General features: G+C 42.6%; 1 protein-coding gene across 1 annotated transcript; it reads right to left on the bottom strand.

Moving 5' to 3' along the window:
* Window positions 1-389: 389 nt before the first annotated feature.
* Window positions 390-15,019, bottom strand: LOC307256073 (uncharacterized protein). Its single transcript, XM_080034939.1, has 25 exons — window positions 14,774-15,019; window positions 13,287-13,624; window positions 13,094-13,128; window positions 12,399-12,504; window positions 11,753-12,305; window positions 11,241-11,385; window positions 9,757-9,961; window positions 9,567-9,622; window positions 9,278-9,428; window positions 8,765-8,886; window positions 8,548-8,672; window positions 7,423-7,499; window positions 7,263-7,330; window positions 6,920-7,093; window positions 5,333-5,467; window positions 4,530-4,693; window positions 4,327-4,432; window positions 3,526-3,661; window positions 3,386-3,441; window positions 3,228-3,291; window positions 2,984-3,033; window positions 2,774-2,885; window positions 2,524-2,651; window positions 1,433-1,824; window positions 390-803 (listed from the first exon to the last, which is right to left on the bottom strand). The coding sequence occupies exons 2-25, from the start codon at window positions 13,615-13,617 to the stop codon at window positions 668-670; spliced, it is 3,627 nt and encodes a 1,208-aa protein (XP_079891065.1). The 5' UTR covers window positions 13,618-13,624; window positions 14,774-15,019; the 3' UTR covers window positions 390-667.
* Window positions 15,020-27,182: the final 12,163 nt, after the last annotated feature.

Here is a 27,182-nt window from a genome sequence, read left to right as displayed (position 1 = left end):
ATATATATATATATATATATATATATATATATATATATATATATATGTATATGTATATATATATATATACATATATATATATATATACATATACGTGTATATATATATATATACATATATATATATATATATATACATATACGTGTGTATATATATATATATATATATATATATATATATATATATACATATATATACATATACGTATATATATACATATACGTATATATATATATACATATACGTATATATATATATATATATACATATATATACATATACGTATATATATATATATATATATTTAAAAAAGGTTTGTGAAATAACTGATGACTTTCAATCGCTTGCTGTGTTCTCTAATACTGTGAAAAACGAAAATGATATCCGAATGATGTTTTATTGTTTTATTTTTCCTAATTCTATGGTTATAATAAACAATCCAGAAAAAGAATTTCATCAAAATGGCTCATAACTTTTTTTTTTAATCCATGACACTTTTTGTTCCCATTTTTAAGAGGCATCAGCTTCTCAAATAAAATACAGAAAAAAACCTGGCATACAAATCCATCCAACCAGCTCCAACATACAAAGATAAAATAAAAACACACCACAACCACAGTCATACACACAGTAAACCACTACAGCATTGCAGCTGGTTGCTGTCAGCTCACACATATCTGAGTACAAGCTTCTTAGTGAGGGTGTACTTGGGCTCTGGCATTTGTTTGTAGCTTAAATATTCTCCTTTGCTGACCTCCCTGTTGACACGTGTCAGCACGGTGAGAATATCATCCTTCTCGGGGCTGCGTGAGAAAAACATCAGAAACACAAACAAAAATCAGACCATTAGGCCTACTGTAAACAGAGCGCCACACGTTAGTCTTGAAGATGTTGTTAAAGTGATGACAGAATCCTGTAAAAAATGGAGGCCTATTTTGTTAAATAAAGAACCTGTCAAAAAAAGACAAAGCTATGTAGACGGGCTCATACGTGTGTGTCACATGACAGCCTCTTATCAGAAAGGATCATTAGAAAGAAAAGATGGTGAACGCAAACAAATTGGAGTTACTGATGTGTTCAAGTGTTGTTCAGTGAAAATTAGTATTTGACGAAGGCAACTTCATTGTGATTAGTTCAATGAAGTCTTGTCAAATGTAGTTTTAGGCCAGACAATAAACCCAATAGGCTGCAGTTGCAGAAAGTAGAAATAGGTATTATTGTCTGGTTGTGTTTGTGTCTGTGGTTGTGTACTCTGTATGTTTCAGAAAACAATGATGCACAAGACAAATTTCCCCACGGGGACAATAAAGTTTAACCTAACCTAACCTATTACCCGACGGCAATGGCATGTTTAATTTGGAGAAGGGTTTAGAGGAATACAAAATGTAATACCCCGGCCCCCAACCCTATAGTCAACAAGCAATAATCTCACCTTTCGGCCGACCTCGTCAGCTGCCTGCACAGCTCCTGGATGTAGATGGAGCCAGTGGAGGTGTTTCGAAAGGACTTGCAGTCCTGCACGGTGGCCATGCCCAGCAGGAAGTCAGCTCCCCAGGGGATGGTCTCACCACGCACAGGCCCGGCGTCCTCCTCCAGTCGGCTCTGCCTGTCTCCCTGCTCATGGCTGGGTCTGGGGGGGCACGGGGTCGCCCCCCGCTGGTACCCAGTCCCCTGACACGCCTGGATGAAGAACAGTTTGGGCTTCCCTGCCAACGTAGGCGCTAGGTTACTAGTGAAGAGCTGCGTCATTTCTGTCAAGGTCACTTTCTTCTCATCAGTCCCAAAGACACATCCAATCTCTCCGTGGGAAAGCACACACACCACCTAGGACCAGAGGAAGGCACATTTTTTTTTAAACCGTGTCGCGTCTTCATCTCATTAAAAATTTGATTCACAATGACGTAAGCAGATCTTTTAAGTTAAGAATTTAACTATGAGATACGTTTGAATTCACAATTAATTACAGAAACTTGTTGGTTGGCTACACTTCAAAGGTCACCTATTATGGAAAATGCACTTTTGAATGGGTTTACATCATTATTATGTCCTGGTGTGACTACAGACTCCCAACGTTTGAGAACCTTTTCTCTTTTTCTCCACCTCCACCTTTCTGAAAACCTTCAAACTCTGTCCCCAAATGATGTCACAAGGGGAGAAGCCCTCTCCCCATTACCAACCTAATTTAGCACAACCTCCAACTGTGATGAGCGTGTGCCCCAGATACCCCCAAAGCAGTAGTTAGATTCAGGGCCAATTAGAGCAGACTGGGCTTTTTGAAAGGCGGGGCTTAAAGAGACAGAAACTCAAACAGGCTAAAAAGAGGAGATTCAGCAATGGCACAGTGAGAAATTTAAAAGCTTTATTGGACAATACACCATTGGAAAAGTTTGAAGTAGAAACCCAAATTAAAATGTTGAACCTAAACATTTGCATAATATGTGACCTTTAAAAGATTATTTGTTTTACAGTATGGACAGTAGTGACCGATGTTACAGCTCTGAAGGTGTGTGTTACTCTGCTCACCAAGGCATCCTCATTTGAAAAATTCCTTTTGCTCAGCTTCTTTAGTTCACATCGTATGGATTCTGCAGTCAAGTTGTTGTGTACCACCACTTCAAACCCAAGGCGCAAGAACACTGAGTGCAGAACCTCTGTGTCGCGTAGAAAAGAGACAAATTGAGGCTTCACACTTTTGTTATTTTACATCATCACCATAACTGTTGCTAGGGAACGAAAAGATTATCAATACATAAACAAATATATTAATACATACTCTCATCCTGCTGGGTCCCTCCTCGGTTTTTCAATTCGATTTCCTGGAATATTTCATTGTTGATGACCACGCACAAACCACGAGGGTTATGAGTCAGCGCGTAGTAGTCCGTCTGACAGGCACAAGCACAACCACACAGACAAACTATAAACATAACGTTCTGATAAATGAATGAGCAGTGTGTGTGAATGTGTTTGTGTGAACGGTTACCTGATCATGAAGAGATGCTGGTTCGGCATCTGAGTAAATCACTCTTTCATCTAAAGAACAAAAACGAAAGATTTTTTCCACTCCTTTAGAATGTAATAATACATATATGTGTAAAGCAATATGAGAGTGGATATCTGTGGCAGCGAGGAGGGGGTGGAAAGGTTCTTCCGTTAAGGGTAAGTAATTCAATGGCCGCATTTTCAAATGAATGGGGAGTCTGTGAGTAACACAACGTGAAACTTACTGCTGGGCCGAGTCTCGGTTATCGACAGAGTTGTTTGAGTGGGCTGAGCGATGTTGTTGACTCTCTGTGGAAAGAAGACAGAGTCCCAGTCCTCAGTACACTGGCTTATTATAGGAATAACTGTATACAAACACACTTTTACACAAACAAATACACACCTGGTTATCCATGCTGACATGTGGTGCCGATGGAGTTTGAGGCTGATGGGTTGCCTCTGGAAAGAGGGAAAACGTTTTTATCAATTTGAAAGCAAGACAACATTTAAACGTGTTGAATGAGCTTGCATGCCTAAACATACCTTTGATGTATTGATTCACAACACCCGCCAGCTCCCGGTCCATCTCCAGCAGTACCACGTGTAGTTTATCAAGTCCATGTCTCGTATCCGACAGTAAACCAGTCTTTTCCATTTCAGCAAACACATCCAGCGCCGTCTGTAATTACCAGAGGGGACTTGTTTGTGCGTTATCAAGTCATTAAGCAATGCATTTCTATGCCCCAGGGCTAAATTACTGTAGGTTATTTCAGTAATAAAATATGTAACGCTAACTAGCCATGAGACTTATAATAATGATATATATCTTTTCATACAGGTATGTTGTGTATTTATTTATGTTTAGACATGCCACTAGTTAATCAAGGCTGACTATTAGAAAAATTGGCCACCAGAGGGTGCCTGACTATAATAATATTTGATGACGTAAACAAACAAAAAAAAAACGTTTCCCTTTCAGCATATATATATAGATACAATGTCACTTAGCTCAATTCAAATGAAAGGAAAAGGACCCAAAATGAAACATACTGAATGCACTTAGCCATATATGTAAACCTCACTTTGCAGCTGAAAAATTATTTCACTAAAAGTTGCAGTTGTATTTTAGCAATTTATTTATGAGTAGTGCTATGGATTTTTGGCAAGATAACCACTGTTCACAACAAAACGCTGCAATATTGTTGGTACTCTGTTTACAGTGGAGAGAGTTTAGTTTTAATGTTTCACATTAGACCTTTAACTTAAAATGTAAAAAGTAGAGTCTTAATGTCATCATTCCTTTTATAATAGTGGGTGTGGCAAGGTGCGAGGGAATGTTCTCACATTGCATGTGTCAATTTGTCTTTTGCCCAGGTCGCTGCTCAACAGGAACTTCATCCTTTCAAGATTTTCCTTAGTGATGTCCTCATATATTTGGTACAGCATCACCCTGACACAGAGAGCAGAGTTAAAAAGAAATGGACGGGGCTAGATAAGAGAATAAACATGACTTGTAATGTTGGGGGTCAAATTCTTTCTGCATTTACCTGTAACGTGTCAGAGTTTGGGCTCCCGCTGGTGGCCTGCTGTCTGACTCCAGGTGGCTGAGGAGATCCTTTCGTTGGATAGTTTGGAGCAGCTCGGAGAGGAAGGAAGGGTCTAGCACACCTTTTTCTTCCAGTCTTAAGAAAAGGGCTTTAGCATTCTCGATCTGTATGAGAATGGCAAAGAAACACAGTAACAAGACTTTGACAAGGCAAGCCACAAAGGTAAAAACAAGATGTGACCTCTCCTTCATAGAAAGTGTGGTGGCACTTTGCAAATCCCAAAACCGGTGTTTTGGGTTGACGCAGGTTTTACCTTTAAAGCAAAGAGTCGTTTTGTCAAAAGCTTTGTTGTTACATAAAGTATTTTTGTTTAACTTTGAATCAGCGATTGCTTTGTTTTTGTTCGGCTTGCACGTCGCCTAACCCACTCCAATAGTGACTTCTTAATCTTGGCAAAGGGCCACCATTATAGTAAAGAGAGTGGTGTTTGGAGGTAGAGAAATGAGTCACAACTGAAAGAAGTTTCCCTGATAAACATCCTTCAAGGGCAATGTCTACAGCTGTAAAAATTCTGCAATTTGAAAATTTTGCTTTGGTAAAGCTTTTGCAAAATAAAGTTAATAATATTGATAGATATCAGGAGAAACATTTAAAAAACACCAGTTGAACACAAAAACCTGTTATGTTAGTCAATGTAATTATGTAACAAGCTGACTCAGCTGTCTGTACTCTACTCATCTTTCTCCTCAGATATGGCATTGAGACAAGGGCAGATGCAACAGTACGAGATATGCATTGCTCACCCCCTCCAGGCGTTTCCTGTTGACAACATCCCGACACAAGAAGCAGAGAGCAGCCACCTCAGAGGACTCCAGACCCTCATCGATGTGGGACAGCTTCAGCCGATCCATCACGGGCCCACTCCCTCCAGCACAGGCCTGGCTGGTACCATAAGAAATAGTCAAAAGTCAGTACTGCACAACCAAATACCCTCACTACAGTATTAATACAGTAGTCTACATACATTTAATTTACATTGCAAGTTTTAAACATAAGTATAACAAAGTGTACCACTGAATAGAGCACCAGAAGTCCACCTTTCATTTAAAGACATTCTTTAACTGACTAAGTTAGCCTATAATAGGCTACTTGAATGGCATACTACTTGCTGTAGTTTGGTCTGGCTTTGCGAGACTACTTGAATGGTAGTATTGGTATTTTATTCTGTTTCTAATTTTAATTTAAGTTTTCCAGGTCCTATTTTTCCTTGTTATCGTGGGCCAAGACTTGCTTTTAAGGTCATATGCCTTTTGAATCACTTACGATTTTGGAAGTAGGACTAAGCCTATTTGTAGGCTACAGGCTGGACCTTCTTGGTGTTTTCTAAGCACTAGGTGCTAAAATGTACAGGCGATGACGTCATCGAAAAAACAAGTCCAATTTTTACTGTTTGACGTGACAAAACAGAAAGGTTTCACTTTTAAAAGTTTTGACTATGGCCTGGTCTGCCATAAAAAAAACATGATTAAAAATGTTTCAAAAGTCAGTTTAACGTTACAGTAAAGCCTTACTTTTACCTCACTCAATTTACATAAGGTAGCGGTAGAGGTTCAGGCTACTTTTACCCAGTCAACTCCCGACGTCAAAACTTACCAATGTCAGCTGACGTCAGAGAAGCAGGAAGACACGTCTTCTGTAAGTCACTAAAACACAGTCCTTTTCGAGGGCCAAGTTTCACCAAAAAAAAGTTTGTGGTCGCGGTGAGTTTTCAAGTGTCCTCCGTTCGCTCTGTGGTTCTGACGGCTCTGAGTTGTTTCACTTTCAGAGGAAATGACCGTCTGGTTTTTAGAGTTGCCGCGGCCGCTTGAAACCTTCAAAGTAAAAGCCATGTTTATGAACCATGAACACGAGAAGGATTTTAAATACTATTGCCTTGTAATTTTCACTTCGGATTGGCCTGCGTGACGTGCCCAACCTTCACGACTGGTAGCTCTATGTCTACCTACATGGAATAGACTGTAGAAAAACGATTTTTCTTTTGTTTTTAACTTTTAAACTTTTATTTTGACAGGAAAGACGCCCTGTCTCCTACTTTTCAGTCAGACTGTTGCCCATAGTGAGTGATTTGCCCAGACAGCAAAGGATGGCACTGGTGCCAAGATCAAACTACAAACACTGTTTGAAACAAAATGTATTCAGTTTATCAACGTTTATTTTATTCTTTTATAGCTAGATCAGACAGCTCAGGGTAAGTCTCAAGTTTGAAAGCAATTGTTCCCCATGTTCCCTCTTATTTGAGGCTACTAGTCATGAACATTAAACAGAGCTATAACAAGTGTGTTAAACATGTGAGATGATGTGTCCTCGAAGTGCTTTCAGAGTGAGGGGGCTTTCAGGCTTGGTTCTGGAGGACTGCTGGAGGCAAAAGGGAGAAAGTAGTCTCTGGCAAAGTCAAAGACATCGTCTGGCTTTCTCAGCAGCAAGAACTGCAGGAAGTCAGATACCAGGGCACGGATCTCTGGATGCTGTGTCAGGTATGAGGCATGGTTCGCCTTCAGCTCCTCCTGCCACACCAAAACATGAACACACATTCATAAGTTGTTCTTTGCAAAGAATTCATTGTGTACAATTAGGTGCAGTGGAGGAAACAGTATTATTCAGGTATAGTTGGTCTGAATAAATGAGTTAAACATTAAGCTAATGTCTTTATCATAGGAGAACATCTTTGTTTACCTTTCTGTCTAGGAACTTGGAGCGCATCTGCATGTCTTCTTCCCAAACAAGGGGGATCTTCTCAAACTCTAACACACAAACACACACAAACAGCATAATTATACTCTGCTGCATTAGAAGAAAAGAAAAACTGTTTTTATGAGTGTGTGGGAATGGTTACCTTTTTCCAATTGTGATGGAAGCTGCAGAAGTCTCATGGTGAGCGGTGATCCCACCTGCACCCTGCTGGCCAAGTGGCTGATCAGAGAACATAAACATATAATAAACAAGTTATATTAACAAAGACATTTACTACAAAGTCATAAATGCATGCACTCTTGTCTGTCACACACACACACACACACACACACACACACACACACACACACACACACACACACACACACACACACACACACACACACACACACACACACACACACACACACACACACACACACACACACACACACACACACACACACACACACACACACACACACACACACACACACACACACACACACACACGCAAATCAAGGTCGGCCCCCCTCCTTGAGCCCAGAGGGTTGTGGTAATGCGGCCGAAGCTGTTTCATAATGGAAAAAAAATTACAAAAGGCGATTGACGTATAAAACCCTGTCCTGCACAAAAAGAGTTTTGGCACAGCCCAGCAGTGAATGCAATATCTCAAAGAGCTTCACAGGCCCATAACAGCAACACAGTGGCAAACGTTTGGTCAGGACACGAGGAAAACTCAAAAAGAAACAAACAAGAAAGACAGGAAGAAATCGAGCTGTAAAATCACTTTCCGTCAAAATCAGTGAATATCTCCACACGATCCGCTACCTGTCCTTATTGTGTGTGCTGAAAAAATCCAGTGTTACACACAGTCTAGGCCCTGCAAACGTGTATGTAAACAATGGGTATGTCAACAAAGGTGGCCCCTCCATAGCAAGCAACTTGCCTGTTTACAAAAACTAGGCTGTGAATTAACAGTGGATTTTTTTCAGCAAATCGTGAAGAGATATTCACTGATTTTGAGAAAAAATTATTTTTACAGCAAACATTCTCCAGAATAACTGACTGCACCTTTCATTAAGCTATTGTGGAGACAGAACAAAAACCCAACACTTTACATACAGCCGACGCTTTCATTCAAGGCGACTTCCAATCAGTGCATTAACCATGAAGGTACAAACTTAGAACAGCAAGACTCACCTCAGTACAATGGCTTCAAATAATAAATACATGTTTTGAATTGTATTTGTTTACATTCACCAGTACCCTGTTTCATCCAGCTTACCCATCAGCCAGGAAGTAGCAGTGCCAGGTGGTGGGGCCATCCACAGCACACTGAACCATCCTCTCCACCCCAAACACCTCCACCGTCTCACCCCCGACCTCCAGCTGTGACACACCCAGCTCGCTCTGACCACACAGAAAACAGATCAGCGCTATTCAAACAGCACGCAGACAGACCGAGCAAGGGGTTTCACTGGTATAGTACTGTAATTACTCACAAAGGTGTTGTGGATGATGTGGAACCCCTGGTCAAAGGAGATGAAGGTTGTGTGTTCCGGTGCCTTCTTCCTGAGAGCTATCAGGCGCATGAGCAGCAGGCTTGACCCTTCGGTTACCAGCCCTCTTAGGACGGACATGGGGTAAGAAACGCTCTCCTTGGTCACCTCCTGTGTACACACACACACACACACACACACACACACACACACACACGATTATTACACCCATAATGTTACAACAGGAACTAAAGCTTTCAATAAATTGAGAGACCAACTGTCGGGGTTTGCTCCTAATTCTTGCTTCAAAATGTTATCACTTTTCCAAGTTTCACAATGTTTTAGTTGTATTTTTTCTGTCTCTGTATTTTTTTTCCTGTCTTTCTGCAACTGTGTGTCGTACTGTTGCTTTGGGACCAGGTCTCTCTTGAGAATAAGACCCCTTAACTCAATGAGATTATCTGTATAAATAAAGGTTAGAAAAAATATATATAAGAAGCCAAGCAATAACCTTACGTGTGGTGGTGTCAAACAAAAACCCATTCTCATCAGATAATAACTCTATCGTTTCTTCTCTCACCTCTCCTACGGTGGTAACTTTATCCATCACCATCTGCCCGTCACGCTGCTCCATGTGACACCTCTTCTCCACACTGTGGCCCTCAAGCTGAAAAAAGATTGAGACGCGTATAGACAGGGAGTGCAAAATAAAAACAGAAAAGATGTATTTTTTGTGTGTAGGGCACACAGCCCATCAATGTGTGTTGAAAATGACACAGTATGGGAAGCTTGCAAACTCTCTCACCTTGACATACTCATGGTAATCTTCCTGCAGCACCTCAAGGTCCGTGGTTAGGTAGGCTTAAATGGACAAATGAAGGAAGGTCAAAGGACAAGAAGATAATGTAAACTGAGCGATCTCTGTAAATGTAAAAATGAATCTATAAACATCTTGTATTTGCAGTTGCAGTAGCCTGTGCCCGTCTCCACCTCACCTGTCACTGTAGTTCCACAGGGGCATCCGTCAATGGCTCCCTGGCTCTGCGCGTGCAGCAGCATACAGGGCCGCTGGACTATGCGGGCAAACTCCACCGTCACACTGAACCTGCCCAGGTCTGTGCCGCTCTCTGACACGGTCACCAGAGAGTCCGGGAACACACACCTCTGCAGCTCCGCAGGCTCTAGGAGAAGTGGGGGAGACTTCAGTTCGGACATGACATGAGCCACAGTGGACAATTTCAGATAGTTCTAATCGTCTATTTACTTGCAGCCTGTCTTTTGTCTGACTGGGACAACTCATATGCCAAAACCAGGTGGTGCTGCCAGCTCTCATGGGCAGGCGCACGCAGTTTCTGTGTCCCTAGACACTCCAGACTCGCCCACACTAGTTGGTGGGTCTACTACTGACAACTCACCAATACTGGCCATGAATGTGATAGCTTCGTCTGAGGCTATCAACTCATCTCCATGGTTAGCTCTTTCAGTCAAGGCCCCGGCAGGAGTCTCCTCTTCCAGCGGCCCGTCCATCATTAGCGCTGCTTTTCTTCAACAACAGATAGGCCTACTCCCGGTGGTTAAATTCGTCCCTACGTAGCTCTTCAAACTTAATTAGCCTACAGACTTTTATTGTGACCGGTAGCTATGTCGTTTTGTCATTTTTATGGCAAGCAGTCCTTTGCTGTAGCCTTCTGCAATATGCAGCCTCTTTTTCAACAGAAAATTAAATGGCGAACAAGTAACAAATTAAGTTGTCATGGCAACGACGCTGTTGCACCGACACTACCGTAAGGTCGGTTGTAGACCTACGTGCGCAATGCGCATCCAAATTAACTATTTCCACCTACGCCAGTGCGCACAAACACATAGGCTATATTCAGTTACCACATTACAATAATGTGCGTCAGTTGACTCCATTTTATAAGATTCCATTTTTTTAAGCCATTAACAATATAAATTAATTTAAACGACAATAAATATAAAGTAGGCTATTATAGTTGTGTGATAAAGTTGAAATGGCTTTTCCCTTTAATCACACAATTCTGGATTACGATCAGTGGCATAGCTTAAATTTTTTTAACAATTTTGACAACAAGTAATACTAGGCTACTAATCTGCTACTAATGCCTACTTGTGTTTTGAATAATGAATACCTTTTCCATGCAGTATAAAAATGTGAAATTATAATTACATAAAGCTTATTTTAACCCCCTCACCCCAATTAAAACTAGGACTCACAACAAGTCATCAAAAAACAGGTTTATTGCATGACAAAAATATGTAATATAAAACTAGTAGAAAAGAGTGATTTGTTATGATGATTTCAATGTAAAATCGTCTAGAACACTAAAAAAGATAGGCTGCATGAATAGTATAGTAGGCCTACAGGTACATTTCGTAAAAAATAATAATTTAAAAAATCTCCCAGTGAGTTCCATCCATAATTAAGACACTGTGTTTGCATGGTTATGGATGAGCTTCAGTTGTGATGTGGCGACAGAACAAGTCTCTTCCTCAGGGTGAAGCGAACTTCAGGCATCTGCTTTGCTCTACCAGGTTGGCTGGAGCCTTCTTTCTGGCTTACTTCATTGTTCACACGGAGGAGGATGGTGGTGACGTCTTCACCCCTGAAACATACAGTGCACAAAAACACATTACTATCCCAGTATTACGATCATTATGACTCAATAAAGTGTTCAGTATACACTGTATTTGGATGTTATTGATTTGCAAGCAACAGGACAGACAACATTAAAGGTGGGGTTTCTTCAGAATGCTGGAGACTGTACATGTGCACTGAAAAAGAAAATACAGAGTTATCCACTAACCCTTTGTTTACATACCAGCTTAGGCTGTGTATTAACACCTGAATTATTTTCAGCACACACCCGGTTGCGGATGGTAAGAGATATTCACTGATTTTGACAAAAAAGTGATTGAATAATCATTCTCCACAATCACTGATTCCACCTTTATTATTGAATTTTGATGTACCTGGGACAGCCCTCCTTCAGCTGCTGACACAGGGATTGGACAAACCAGGACCCATTTACTTTGTGCCTCAGTGCTGCGTGGTCTTCAACGGTGGCCATAGCAATAAGCACGTCCACTTCCTCAGGGAGGAATAGTGAATGGGAATCGTCAGCTTGCAGATCTTCCACCAACACTCCACGCTGTATGTGCCCTCCCTGGCAGGCCTGGATCAGGAACAGTTTAGGCTTGCCGTTGAGGGGCGACTGGTCAGTTGCATGGAAAGTTCTAGTGATTTGCTTGATGGCGAGGGCTGTCCTGTCGACCCCCAGGACCGCTCCCTTCTGTCCGTGGCTCAGGACACAGCAGACAAAGGCATCGCCGTGCGCCGGAGCCTCCTGGAGACCAGTGAAGCCGCCGGCCGACCACTCCGTCACGCTGAACTCATGCAGCTGAGAACCAGAGAGGTCGCTGAGAGAAGCAAAGCATTTCAGCGCCCGCTCCATCTGCTCCTTGGTTTGGTCCCTACACATCAGCACTCTGAATCCCAGCCAGCTGAACACCTCTGCCAAACTCTCTTCAGGGACAACAACAAAAACTTGGTTAAGCTTCAACCACAGACAAACAGCACAACAGTGTACAACCTGGGGATGGGAGTAGGGTAACATACGAGCATCCTTGTTGGTTCCACTTCTCACGTTGCCGTCCGTGAAATTCTCGTTGTTTATGATCACACAGAGGCCCGCAGGCTGGCTGTTCATCACATACCGCTCATCCTAAAAACACATACAAACAGTGAATGATCTAACTGCAGTGGATAATTTTTTGACATTTCAATATTTCATTTAAGAGGTAGCTTAACTTTCCTTGTATTGTTTACAGTTTAAGGTGGTGTAAGCAATTCTGGAGAATGCTTGTTGTCAAAATCACTTTTTCAAAATCAGTGAATATCTCCTCACGTTGTTAATACATCTTAGACTCTGTAAACAGGTATGTTGCTAGCTACGATGGGCAGCTTTGTTTGCATACCCTTTGTTAATATACCCATTTACTTCTAGGCTGTGTCTTAACACCAGATGTTTCTTTCAAGCACACACATAGTATGGACAGGTAGCAGGTCATGACGAGATATTCACTGATTTTGCCAAAAGGCATTCTCCAGAATCGCTGACTCCACCTTTAATGAGCTAGCCTAGTACAGTATTACAAAGCTAATATTCCATATGTTAAAACAGGCTAATACGCATTTGCTTTTCCGCAGGCTTTGAGATATGGAATAAGGACTTAAGAGTCCTTTTTGTGAGCCTATAACAAAGCCTAACTAAAGACACTGACTCAAGCCTGGTCTCATATGAGAGTCCTCACCTCCTTTCGCCTCTTGCTGTCTGGTGGCAGAACATCTGTGGAAATAAGAGTGAAATAGAATCAAACCTCCAAATAGAAAACACTGACAGTCTTATGATGAAGCCATAGCAAGTCAACACCACATGTGAAACACGCTGGCTTATTACACATGTCTTTTCATGTAATTTCTTTACCAACGTCGTATGTAACGTACCTGGACAGGTATCTTGGACAGGCTTGGGTAAAAGGCTTGTGTCGGTCAGCTGTATGTTCTTCAGCTCACAGTAGGTCTCCTTGATGTCCTTGTCAGTCTGCAGGAGGTTGATGAAGGCCTGGCAGCTGTCCTCTCCTTTATCCAAGATCTTATCCACTAGCTCCACCACGTGTTCCTCTGCATCTGCTTTGTTGATGCTTTTGAGGTTGTTGTACTCGCGTCCAGTTATCAGGTCCTTCTCATGCACCTTGTTGAGGATAAGCCTCTGGTCTACACACAGAGTCCTCAGGAGGGCTGTCTTATTGCATCTCACTGTGTCTTTGGCCGACATGTTGAGTCTGACACAGAGAAACAGAGGAACAAAGTGCACCAGTTGTTAAAGTTAAACTCTGAAAGCCTTTTCTAACATTCTGTATTGACAGTTGGCACCCAGAATCATCGTCTGGCCCACAGCAACAATAGCCTACACTCAACATTTTGAAATGAAAGCAACACATTTATTTAAAAATGTCAAATATGCGTTTGTTTCCTGCAAAATGTGTTCCTTTGCATTTTAAAATGTAGTCAGCGAGCTATAGTTGAAATTCAAATTGACATCTGTCATTTGACATTACGTCGCGCCCTCAGAGTGACGTACGGACGTCATGTAACATAGTCAGAATTGTAACCTAGCAACCTTAAATACTTTTCCCATATAGTAACCGATGGTAATGTTGGCCTAATGCAAAGTCCCGTAATAGGCCTTTCACACCAACAGGAACCAAGAGTCAGTTCCAGGCTGGTGTTGGGGTCAGTTCAAAACTGGTTACAGCCTTATCCCTGTTATGAACCGGTTGGTTTCACATCGACCGGAGACAGCCATGGAGCCGGCAAGAGAGCAACGTCATGACGTCACTGTAACGTGTGTGTACGTCGCCCGACGCCGCTGCTCTTGTGGCTAACGCTAAAGCTACCGCTAGCTTTAAGCACAACAACAGCGGCGAATACGTCTTATTTTTACACGTGTTAGCTCTCGCTTTGCTTTCTTAACCAAACAGGACCCATACAGCGTATTCTCGCCGGTCAATTTGATCGCTACGTTCGGTAATTATGTTATGTTTACGTCTCGTAGTAGCGGTGTTTTTAAACATGGCGGGCATGAGGTTTTAGTGGGTCTGGTTGGTCAGGATAATCCCTCCCCCAACCGTTCGCGCAAGCAGTTCTTATCAAACCCTGCTCAATCCTGGGGTATGAGTTCCCCCGGTTTTTACGGCCCGGAGCAGGCTTTCTGGCGGTGTGAAACCAAAACACTGGCTCTAACTCCGAACTGGCCCAGAACTAGCGCCGATTTTGCGGCGGTGTGAAAGGCCTATTATAAACTTAACACAGCTGTGATGATTAGCCTACATAAAGCTTTGGTTACTTAGCCTACTCTCAGGATAGTAGGCCTATTGTATTCACTTCGATGAAGGCTACTTTCGGTTGACTGTAGCCCAGCCATAGCCTACCTTTGGGAGTTCCCGGTTCAGCAGTCTGCTTTCGTTTCCAGAACTCAAAAAAGTCAAAGCTACATTTGAAGGCGCTGGTCCAAACCCGAGGAAAACTGACGGTTAGGCTTCATGGCACTAAGTCTGAAATAAATAAATAGCCTACATAACTCCAGGCTCCACTCTGCATTCAAATTGCCATGTTCTTATCATCCCGCGTGCAGGCAGTCCATTGTTGAGTTGTTAAGTCTAGAGCAGGACGAAGCGAGAGAGCGAGGGACCGTGGAAATCAGTCAGTTGTCGGAGCATGCCCGCCACCTAGTGGCAGAACAGCACTGTTGTCGGCTTTAGTAGTAGGCCTAGCCTAGGGGCAGTTGCGTACCCGTAGAGGGCTTTTCTGAATATTTGAAGCCTTTCACTCATTGCTTTTACTCCTTTTGATACATTTACGCTACATTCCGCACAATATTTGTAAACAATTATCTTGAGCTGAGCATAGTAGCCTAATAGGCTAGCCTACGTGTTTATTTAATTTTCTATCCCTATGAAGTAAAGACATCCAGTTTTGCACAGCTTCTATACAAAAAATAAAACTAACATGTCTATATATATGATATAGCCTAGTATTCAGGACATCAATATAGCCTACAAACCAGATTATCTCTGAAACAATTGATCAATAAATAGTCAGCAACAGTTTTAAAAATCAATTAAGTCAGATCCAAACAATAAATATTCCCCATGTTCTTTTTATTAGTGTTGTAGGCCTACAGCTGCTGTAGAGCTGTAGAACTTCACACATAGGCCTAGGTAAAAAAGGGACCGTTTTCACTCTGACTGCAGCATCACAGAGCCTAAGAAATCATCTAGTTCTCATTCTCACTCTTTATGGTAGGAGAAGATATGTTGCCGGACGACAGCACATCCTTCCTAGCCATTTTGCGGGTTTGATCCGACCTCAGTGCCCGTCCAAATGTTCCCCTTTAGCAGTAGAGTGAGGAGCTGCAGTCCTCCGTGAGATGAAACCAACACAGATTTTAAAAAAAGAATACAAACACAGACAGTTATAAAGTTGCACCAACCAGATAAAATGTTGGTTATTTTTAAGTTAGTCTCTGGAAAGACAAGCCCATATTCTTGTAAAAACATGGTTTCAGCAGCTGCCAGAAATCGGTTAGATGCCATTTAGTGGACTTGTTTCCTCTGATTCTCGGTATCAGTCTGTAAAAGTAAGTCATGTAGGCCTACTGTTTTCTTAAGAAAGGATCTCAGATTTCGAAGGTGGGCTACAATCATAAAAACCAGTAGAGGATTGTAACGTTTAACAATCTTGAACAGACCAATCAGAACACAAGCCATAGTCTACATGATTTTTGTAAATGCTCATGACATGTGATGTACGGCTCCCTGGTAGTCTAGTGGTTAGGATTCGGCGCTCTCACCGCCGCGGCCGGGGTTCGATTCCCCGTCAGGGAATGACTTTTTTTGTGTATGTAGGTCCTACAGGGGTGGCCAACCCGCGGCTCGCGAGCCGCATGCGGCTCTTTGCCCAGCTTCGTGCGGCTCTTCAGTTCATATCAAATTATGTTTTGTGTGGGCCTATGTGTGTGCATGTTCGCAAACGTTTCATGCGGCTCTTACGTTCGTTTTACATGTTGTCTATTATTTCATGTTTTATTTTATTAATGTGTAGGCCCTATGTGTATGCCTGTTCGCAAATGTTTAATTGAGGACGCAACATAACGTTCGCAAACGTTTGGTGCGGACGCAACATAAAACTGCCCGCTCAGCTTGGAGGGAGGTTTTCCGTGAGTAAACTATTTGTGTCAAGTTCGCTCCGAAACAGAGTGGGAGAGTTCATATTTTTTGTTGAACGTTATGCCAAGCCATTCTGCCTTATATGCCAGGTGTCATTTGCGCATTTCAAGGCTTCAAATCTTCAGCGCCACTTCAGCTCTCTCCATGCTAAAAGTAAGTCCCACAAAGCAACATGCATAGTAAGTGAAAAACGCTATTTTAAATTGTTACATTTTTGTTTGTGGACTTGGTTGAACTGAGAGTTTGTGTGTGAGGCAGTGCACACAAGCTCCCCGCGAAAATAAAAAAGCCCCCCCCCCCCCTGAAATCTTACTGGCCACTTTTTTTGTGCAGTTTCTGCAGTTTAAAACAACATTAAGTTGCACTTTGTCCAGGGCCGGCGGTAGCCAGGGGCCAGGGTGGGCCGTGCCCCCCCAAATGTGGGCTGTGCCCACCCAATCAAATTATTATTATTTTTTTTTAGTTGGAAGTCCAGACCCACTATCGGACGGACCTGTTCATTCGCTGTCCAAGAAAATGTCAAATAAAATTCAGACAATTAATTAATACTAAAGAATATACCATTACCATGAATTGCTTCTAATTGTATTATTGGGTGGGCAGGACAGCCTGCCTCCAAGTTACCCACCCGCTTATAGTGGTCACTGGTCAGCAGAGCCGGCACGAGGCATAAGTGAAATGAGCAGTTGCTTAGGGTCCCGACTGCCACGGTGGCCCCCCCAATGTTTTTGTGTGTTTGATATCAACATCATATTATGTAAATGTAAATTATCATACAATAAAAGGAATAGGGGAAGGTGGGGTGATTTGTGCATTTTGGAAGTTGCAAAACCCCTTGTTTCTAGAAAACCGTGGAAGAAATTGGAAATGTGACCACATATTTAAGAAGAGCCATCCATTTGACTCATCCTGTAAAGAAGGGAGACACAAGGAATGAGATATAAGCACATTTAAGATCAAAAAACTGTGTTTTGCCTTTCAAAGTAAAATTTCCATGATCAAGGTTTTTTGATTATTGTGTCTGAACAATTATAGACACGTTTGAAAACATTTGACACATGTTTTAGTGCTTTGGTATGCTACACTTTGAGTCTATATAGTTAGCACAATGTCAACCCTAAATTGCTGCATCATGCCTATTATCCAAAATTCTGGGGATGGGGTGATTTGTGCGCAAGGGCCTGGGTGAGTTATAAGTAAGTAAGTAAGTAAAATGTATTTATAAAAGCACATTTATGACAGTTTGCACTGTCCAAAGTGCTGTACATAGTGCATTCAGTAGGTAAACAATGAAGGTAAAATAACAATAACCAAAATAAAAGACGTAAAGCCCATACATCCACATAAACACAGATAGTAGTGCAGAGGTAAGTAAGTAGTGCAGAGGTTAATGGGGAGGAAACACCAGGGTGTACATATGGGTTTTGAGCCTTGATTTAAAGGCAGAAATGTAGGGGGAATCACATTTGTCAGGTGGCAGTTGGTTCCACAAGCACGGAGCAACTAGTGCAAAGTACATTTCTGAGAGTTGTGCCAGTGGCATGGCTGTATACGCTGGTCACCAAAAGAAAGTGATTGTCTACAGTAGCTCAGAAGAGAGTGACATCTCAATTCCACTTAACGACACCACTGATGAGAGTTCAGATGGCCAGAAAGATGATGATGGTGACTTTGGGGTGATTTGTGCGACAAGACAACTTTTTTTCCGAAAGCTATATTTCTTAAACAGTTTATTCCAGATCCAAAGTTTTTATTGCCAGGGATGCACAACATCCTGAAATATATGTACATATTTGAGTTGGAGACATAACTGTCAAGGCCTCACTTTAAAATCACTTTGAGTAAAAAGTTGCACAAATCACCCCACCTTCCCCTACAATGTTTTGGTAGATAGTTAATTGCTTAATAATTGAATCAGTTCATCTGGGAGGTAATCCGAGGTTAACTGATCACGTCAAATTCAAGTCCATGGCATGCACAGTGTGTATTGAGTTTATTTAAAAATATTTGAAAATGGCCACAGTTGCGAATGCACTGTGTATACAAGGGGCCAGTAAAACTCAGATCCACTGGCCCTGCGGGCCAGTAGGAAAAAAAAGTTATGTTGAACCCTGGACTATATATCTATATAGTGTGTATAGTATATAGCTCTGGACTACCACCATCCAGGTTGCCCAGTCCCAAAGCTTTCTCTTCAATCAGCTCAGGCTGCCTACAGTTATTATTGCGATAAAAAAAAGATACATTGTTGGTGAGGACCAGTGGACTGTAGTGGACTGTATAGGTTGGGTTAAGGGGATTGTGTTGTATAGGTGGCGTCGGTTAGAACCCCATAAGACACATGAAGCAGTGGTCCAGTTTAGTGACTTTAATTATCTTCTGTTGGCATTACATTGGCATTGTGTGTGTGCAAGGGGGTGTGTGGTCTAAAAGAAAGATACAAAAGGAAATACTAATTAGTACGGTGGCGCTGAGCATTCACCAAATAAAAAAAAGTTTCAGAGCAGGATCTCGTAATTACGAGATAATATCTCGTAATTACGAGATAAGGATCTCGTAATTACGAGATAAGGATCACCCTCTCATTCATCAATAACGATGTCTGTGTGTGTGTTTGTGTGCAGACGAGGTGAACCTAGCCATAGGAAAACGTAGGCAATAGCCTTGGTTTCCGGACTACAATGGGCCCCATAATCAATACACTTATTTTAAATATTTGTTTACTGTTCATTCATTAATCAGCGATCGCATCGGGTACTGAGGGACACACTTTCGGCTTTACGCCCGTGATCAGCTGCTGAGGTCCGACTGGGCTTTTCTCCTGAATAGTCCCAGTGACTGCATATCTGCACAAAGTTGACATGGCTATACTCATTGTCATGCCCTCCTTGTAGAAAGTTCTTATGTGTTTGTATGAGTCATGGATTACACCGAGTTTAACGACTGCATTTAATCAAAGCATTCAATAAAACTGCGTTCCGATACAGTAACAAACAGGAGGTAAAAGTGAACTAGCCCACCGGGCATTCTGATTGGATGAGGCAACACAGTACGGTGGCTCATAATGAACAAACTGCATATGGGTCAATGACGTGACGCCCATTTTTTTGTGTCCGTAAGGTTAAATTAAATTTGAAAATGTGGAAACAAAAAAAAAGCTTACACATTACTGTAACATATTCATTTCTAGAGACCCTATTAGAAAGTTTTTGGTTTTATTAAATTTTGAGAGAATATTTGGAGATAAAAGGCAAAAATGTCTAAGTGGTGTAACCGTCAAAACTTCGTACCACAAAATGTAACTTGCTTAAATACAGTGAATTTCTCAATATAACATCCTATAAACTATTTTGGCATTATCCTAAAATGGAGGTCATTGTGAGTATATAAATTATATTTAAATACAACTTTCATATTTGTTCTAATAATTTGGGGAGCGAGCGAATGTCCTGAATTGTCAAGTGGTGTAACCATCATTCAAGGTGCCATTTTGTTCAAATCTTTAAGAACAGTAAAGGACCCCTGATGAACATGACTGCTGCATTCCAAAGTTAAGAGCTCTCCAAGAAATATAAGATATTTGCACTTTTAGGGTATGTCAAGTATCATTTGGGTTACATGTCAAATGGTGTAACCCAAATAAAACGTTGAAAAAATATTTTTTACATAAATAGTATTATTAGTTTTAAGAATTATATTTGATTTATTCACACCAAGACCATGTCCTCAGATATGAGTCCATGATAATGCCTGTCAAAATCGATTTTTAGTCGAAATGTCAAATGGTGTAACCGGTTACACCATTTGACTAATTTGACAAACATCTCGGTTTTTGTCAATTTTTTTCAAAATTCACTAGTTTATGATACTGGTTTAAAATTAAATATGAGCTCAATTACTTTTTTAAACCAGTTTTAGGTTATTATTGTTTGTTTCTTCTAAAATAGTTGGTATTTCCACAACTTTATCACCACGGTACGGCTAGGATGAAATCATTAAGTGGCATGACTTTGTGATTTTTTAATTCATGCTTAGCTTCAATGCATATTTTTATAATTCCTTTTCATTTTAATGTCACATAATTTCATAATACATGAATAAATTATATAAATTAAGCATATGAACAGTGACACCTAATGTGGAAGGATGAACAGCAGCTTTAAATACCTAGAACTCCAACAATTTGTGAATAGTAGAAAATGTTAATCAAATTTAGGCTGCAGAATTGAGCAACTTTCTCTACAATAGATGACACATTCAAAAGAGGAAACAAGCCAATTACCTTGCAAAAAGAGGACAGGAAAGGTAGTTTTCATGAACAGAAACAAGCGTGCACTCACACTCACATGTGCTGCTGCAAGCTTTTTTCTTAAATGTAATCAGATCACAAGGCATAACGTCAACCAAATAATACCTTGCTTTCAGATAGATATAACTAGATATGAATTCACTGTTTAAAAGGGCATGTAGGAGCAGGACCCTTAACATACATGAATCTCCTAGTCTCTTCTACCCATCCACCTAGCTCTTTCTCACAAACAAACATAAGCCCCTTTTACACAGAGATTGCGGCATATTTACGGAACAACATCACTCCAATATGCCGGCTTTGCTTGCTTCTGTGTTATTTACACAGAACCAAGCAACGCCGGCCTGCTGGCGCATCAGTAGTCCCTTTTACACAGCGCTCCGGAATGAAAGAGGTGCTTGTAAACAGCGTCAGGTGTGACGTAAACATTTAGCGCCGCGCCGGTCAGCTGCTTTACAACAACAACAATGGCCGGTGAATTGAGAGCAGAAGTGCTGGAGCTTGCAGTAAGAGGGCAGTATTTTACTGTCCCCACGATGTGCCAGTTGATCTCGCTACGCGCTGAGTCCAACATCACTGGGACAGTTAACCAAACTGACTAAATCAATCCGACCGCTTCACCTCTGTGTGTGTGTGTGTGACAGGTTGGTTGTGAGCGAGTCTCTTTGTGAGGGCAGCGATCTGCCAATCAGACATACACATACACACAGTGTGTGAAGTCACGTTACTGTAGACAGAAATAAAGTGTGGATATACGCTCAGACTTAGGATAATAATAGCGGCGGCGGAATGTGTTAGCAAAACAGTAGCTCTGTGGCTAACAGCTGAGCCGGAGCCTTCAGTCAGCTGAAGCAGACAGTCTAGCGGGGCGAGCAGACTATTCCCCCGTTACTAGGTCGACCTTCAAGCTGAACAAGAGCCCTCCGCTGCGCGTCGAGCTCCTGCTTCAGCTTGTCGGTCTTTATTTCTAGCAAGTGACCCGTTCGCTATACTTTATCCCTTACTTAGCCTAGCCTAGCTTTCCATTGTACAACTTCTCCTGGGCAGAAATAGACTCATACACTCTGCAAAATGAAGCGCGGGGGTTTGGATTGAGCAACGGACCTTATGATCAGCTAGATTATACACCGTTCCTTTTATTTGGTGATTTTTACGGGACATCAGGCCGCCGTGGTTAATGTTAAACACACGTCCTTCAACTGCTAACATGGTCGCATTTTTAGAACGTAGACTATGGAACGTCAAACGCCTCCCTGTTCCGCAACAACAAGCTGGAGCATTTAAACAGAGAGGCGGAACTGATCGTGTCGGGAATCTTACTACCCCCCGAGGTAGTAAAATTCCCGGAACGATCACTCGCACCTTTCTTCCCTCGTTCCGCAACTGTCGCATTTACACAGCAGGGCGGAGGGCCGAAAGGCCGGCATATTCCCGGCTTTCACTGGCTGTGTAAAAGGGGCTATAGACACACTTAAACGCACAAATACACAATTTGTTAAGACTTTTTGTTGTTGATTGAATTTTTTCCATAAATACAATCAAATGAGTTTGACCCTAGAACATTTTTGTCATCCATGGAGATCTTTATTTAAGAGTGTTTTCTTTAGGTTAAAGAGCATATAATTACAAAATCTGAATGTGAAAACAATACGGCATGCTCTTGAACCAGAAGACCACGCTCGTGAATAAAGATAATTACTCCATAGTCACCTTAATGGTATTTGTTGACCAATGTTTTAAGTACATGAAAACAAAATCCAATGGCAAGTCCAAACACAGTAACTATCTTGACTGTAGTGCCTGATTTCAGTGTTGTTTATGAAACTTTTTGGCTGTAGAAGCAACACCGTCAAGTGGTGTAACTGGTTTGTGTCAAATGGTGTAACCAGTATTTTTCCTAAAAAAATCAAAATGTACATGTAAATTAATGTAGGCCAGAATTGATTACTCTTCTTAAATGTATTAAATCATTTTTAACACTTTTAACACGATTGGTCAACAATTATTTAGAAAACAAGATGTTTCCAGCTAACGTCCTGCTCAAAATTGCAAAAACGCATAAAATTTAGATTTAGGGGTTATCCAAATAAAATCTTTTTTCATGTGATATTTTGAAATGGAAGTTATTATTCTTATGAGTTACACTCATATTACACTATGGTGGACAAAATAATGAATATTTCTTATTCTTTTGTGGTTACACCATTTGACATTGTCAGGTCCACACAGACATCGTTATTGATGAATGAGAGGGTGATCCAGGATCCTTATCTCGTAATTACGAGATATTATCTCGTAATTACGAGATCCTGCTCAGAAACTTTTTTTTATTTGGTGAATGCTCAGCGCCACCGTAAATTAGCAATAATGTCACAGTATTAACTTAAGCAAGAACACACCACTATACACAATAGAAACAGTGTACAGGTTAAGCTACACAGTCACTGCATTAATAACATAAATGAACAGGCTGCTATAAAGTGGCTAATATCTCTAATACGGTCAAATGCACTAACTGCCCACATAATATCAACACTAGCTTAAAGACGAGTGAAACTCAACTGACACACGGCACACTATTACACAGACAATGAATAACTGTCAGCTGTTAACATGCAAGCACACAGCTTTAACAATAAACAATAATGACCTAAATAAACTAACATCAGTGTCCTCTCTACACTACTTACTTTTTCTCAGTGACGCACACGGGCCGCTACACATATAACACAGCCGAACTTTGGCGAGACACACATGAACTGACAAACGGCTCGGAACTTCACATAAACGGAGCGCGAGTCCAAACGGTTGCTTAGCAACGGGGAGACGCTGCATGCAGACAGGCTGCGCTGCACGTGATCAGCAGAGCCTTTTGTACAGCCGCCCCTAAATTGCTACTGCAATTTACACATGAAAAAGGCTCATCAGTCCTTAGTTTGTGGACGATCTGCATCCTCATCTGAATCCGGGATGGCAGGAAGGCGGATGAGTCGGGCCACTGGGCGGGTGTAGCTTCGATCCTTCACACGAACGTCGGCCGACCTCACGTGACCATCTGCGCTTCGATGAACTCTGGTGACCCTCCCGATGGGCCAACTTGCTCTGGGGAACTGGGGATCCACAAGCATGACGACCGCATCCACAGCAAGGTCATCTGGAGTGGAATGCCATTTCTGACGAGGTTGCAGGGTAGGCAAGTATTTCTGGACAAAGCTTGCCCAGAAATGGTCTGCCATAATCTGACAATGTCTCCATCTCTTCATGGTCAGTCCCTTGTCCATAGGATACACCACCTGTGGCAGTGCACCATCAGGCCACCCCATCAAGAGGACGTTCGGGGTCACTGGGTCTTCATCAGCTATGCTGGATGAGGTGTAGCCCAGGGGCTTGGAGTTTAGAATGGCTTAGGAGTACTTCTTGAGACACTGACTGAGCTCCGATCACCGTGTACAAAGCTGCCTTAGCTGATCTTATTTCCCATTCCCAGGCTCCGCCAAAATGTGGTGCTGCAGGAGGGTTGAAGTGGAAAGCGATCTTCTGCTTTGACAGGAGCTCCTGGAGCTCTGGGTTCATGCTGGCGAAATCTTCTCTCAGCTCCCTCTCACCGGCTGTGAAATTGGTCCCCTGGTCTGAGTAAACCTCTGCTGGGGTTCCTCTGCGGGCTATAAATCTTCTGAGGGACATCAGGTAGGAGTCGACATCTATGCTGTGCAAGAGGTCGAAGTGCACCGCACGGGTGGCAAGGCATTTAAAGATGATGCCCCATCTCTTCTCTGTCCGCCGGCCCAGCTTGACTTGGAATGGCCCGAAACAGTCCACGCCGGTGGAATAGAACGGCGGTTTGAAGAGACGTAGACGCGCCGCCGGTAGGTCAGACATCTTAGGCACAGAGGGACAACCCTTCCATCGGCGACACTCTTTGCAGAGGTGCTGCATGCGTCGGATAGCCTCTCTTCCACGTAGAAGCCAAAAGGTACGCCGTATCTCTGCATACATGCGCTCAGGCCCTGGATGACATAGGCGGACATCGTAGTCCTGTATCAGGAGCTTAGTGGATGGATGAGCAGGGTCCAAGACGATCGGGTGTATGGTGCTGGTCTCCAGTGCTTCTACTCGTCGTAGCCTGCCTCCAACCCGTATGATCCCTCCATCAGGATCCAACTCTGGGGAAAGGGTAAGCAGACGGCTACGGTTCTGCACAGGTTTGCCGGCCTTCAGACGGTTTAACTCCTCTGAGAAGCTGTCCTGTTGCGCTCGCTTGAAAATCAGCATCTCTGCTTGCTGATGGTCGGACGCAGTATCACCCTGCGCAAGCCAGTGTTCAAGGCTGACCAATCTGGCATCTTCGGGTAAGTGACTGATGACACTTGGAGTGTTGCTTGCCCACTGCTGGAGGTCGAAGCCACCAGAGGCTAGGAGCCGGCGTGGCATGGCTGGCTCTGGTCGTTGTGAAACCAACCGGTTCATAACTGGGATAAGGCTGTAACCAGTTTTGAACTGGCCCCAGCACCAGCCCGGAACTGGCTCATGGTTCTTTTTGGTGTGAAAGGCTCCCGCCAGCCGACCAATGGTTGTACAATGCTGTACAGAGTTGTACAGCGATCAGCCAATGGTTGTATAATGTTGTACAGAGATCGGCGCTCAACAGACCAATCATTGAGCGAGGATAGGAAAACGTCATCTAATTTATTCATATGCACGATCTCGGCACTGGCGGCGGCCATTGTGGACGTTGATTTCGCACAGGTAAAGTTTCATATTCTTCATCCTAACGCCGTTTTGTCTGTGAGCAACCATATTACTCGTGGATGGTCTCGTTTTAATCATGACAATCTAAGCTTTCTAACGGTGTACGGCATGACTGTATTAATCCAAGCGTTGAAATATAAGCTGATTAATGCGTGTAGTGTGTAACGATAGCTCGCCAGACTGTTTACATTGAAGGCTAACCGAGTTAACCGCTAACACTATTATTGCTGTGAGCAACCATATTATTCGTGGATGGTCTCGTTTTAACCATGACAATCTAAGCTTTCTAACGGTGTATGGCATGACTATATTCACCCAAGAGTCGTTTAAATAATAAGCTGATTAAGGTGTGTTGTGCTTTCCGTTGACAATCAACATTTTCTTGGTCAATTTGATGTGGATATGTGTTAACATGGGTAAATGTGACTGTTAAGACAACAACAACATGGATAACAATATGGCTAGCGTGTTGTCCTAGGCTAATACACCAACAGCACATTTCTGTATAATAAAGGGCTACATATTGTCAATCTAAATGATCTGCTTTTAGTTTTACTCATGTATTCATGTTTTACTGTACCAGATGAAACATGGAGAAGCCTACACATCAGTGCAGCGTGTGCCACAAGACTTTCACTAAAAAGTCCAACCTGACGAGGCATCTGAAGATGTCCGAGACGACCCCATCCTCGGCGGTCTCGTCATTCCACTGCCCAACATCAACGCCAAGTCGATCTCGACCTTCACTGCTAGGGAGGAGAAGAAGGCCAACTACGGGGCGACAGTACTACCCAAGGTGACTCCTCACCTGAAAGTGCTGTCTGACGCACCATTCCCGTAGGCTCCTGCGCTGCCAACATCCCTCCCTCTGCCAGACCGGCCTCAGGTCCAGTACCAGCACATCCATCACGAGGCTGGAAAGAGACGTGGTGAGAAGCGGAGGTAAGTTGTCATAAGCACTTTGTTTCCCCTGCCGGCTGTGGAAAGCAAATAGAACACACGTCATATCAATACCGATCACATGTGTATTTTATATTTCCAGATTATTTGTTGATGAGCTCTGGCTCTGTGACTCCTGCGAACCGGCCCGTTCAGCTCACGGTGTTGTCGTCCTCCACCCGGCCCAAGCCTGCTGCGCTCACCCACCTCCAGCCGAGGCCTCCTGCTGCGTTCACCTATGGCCCACCCCCTGTTTCGTGGGCCAACCTGCAGCCAGAGCTTTGTCCCTCCTGCACCAACAGTGAAGGCATTCATGCCCAACAAGTCCTCACGGCCATGTGGGGCTACGACAATGTGGTGTACGACAATTTTGAACACTTTAAGAGTGTCGTGGATGCGGAGTTGGAAAGGAGGACTGTGTGTGTGTGTGTGTGTGTGTGTGCGCGCGCGCGTAATTTACTTCTGTAATGCCACTGTTCCTGTGCCATCTGTAGGAGAGAGAAAGAGGCTTGTTTGTGTTCGTTTGCCTCTTTCTTTGTGTGTTTTAAAGTGCTTCAGCAAGCACTATCTATTTATAGTTAAAAAAAATGCACTTTGCAGTTTTACTTAAAGTTC

This window comes from Ammodytes marinus, assembly GCF_949987685.1.
Source record: "Ammodytes marinus genome assembly, chromosome: 9".
NCBI lineage: Eukaryota > Metazoa > Chordata > Actinopteri > Uranoscopiformes > Ammodytidae > Ammodytes > Ammodytes marinus.
The sequence above is the reverse complement of the archived record's forward strand: the minus strand, read 5'-3'. Positions and strand labels throughout refer to the sequence as shown.

Coding starts and splice junctions, on each gene's coding strand:
- LOC307256073 (XM_080034939.1), bottom strand. CDS start 13,617: ATGTCGGCCAAAGACACAGTGAGATGCAATAAGACAGCCCTCCTGAGG. Junction 12,505..13,093: donor ACAGCAAGAGGCGAAAGGAG/GTGAGGACTCTC, acceptor ATGTGTTTTTAG/GATGAGCGGTATGTGATGAA. Junction 11,386..11,752: donor CTGAAGGAGGGCTGTCCCAG/GTACATCAAAAT, acceptor TGTATGTTTCAG/GGGTGAAGACGTCACCACCA.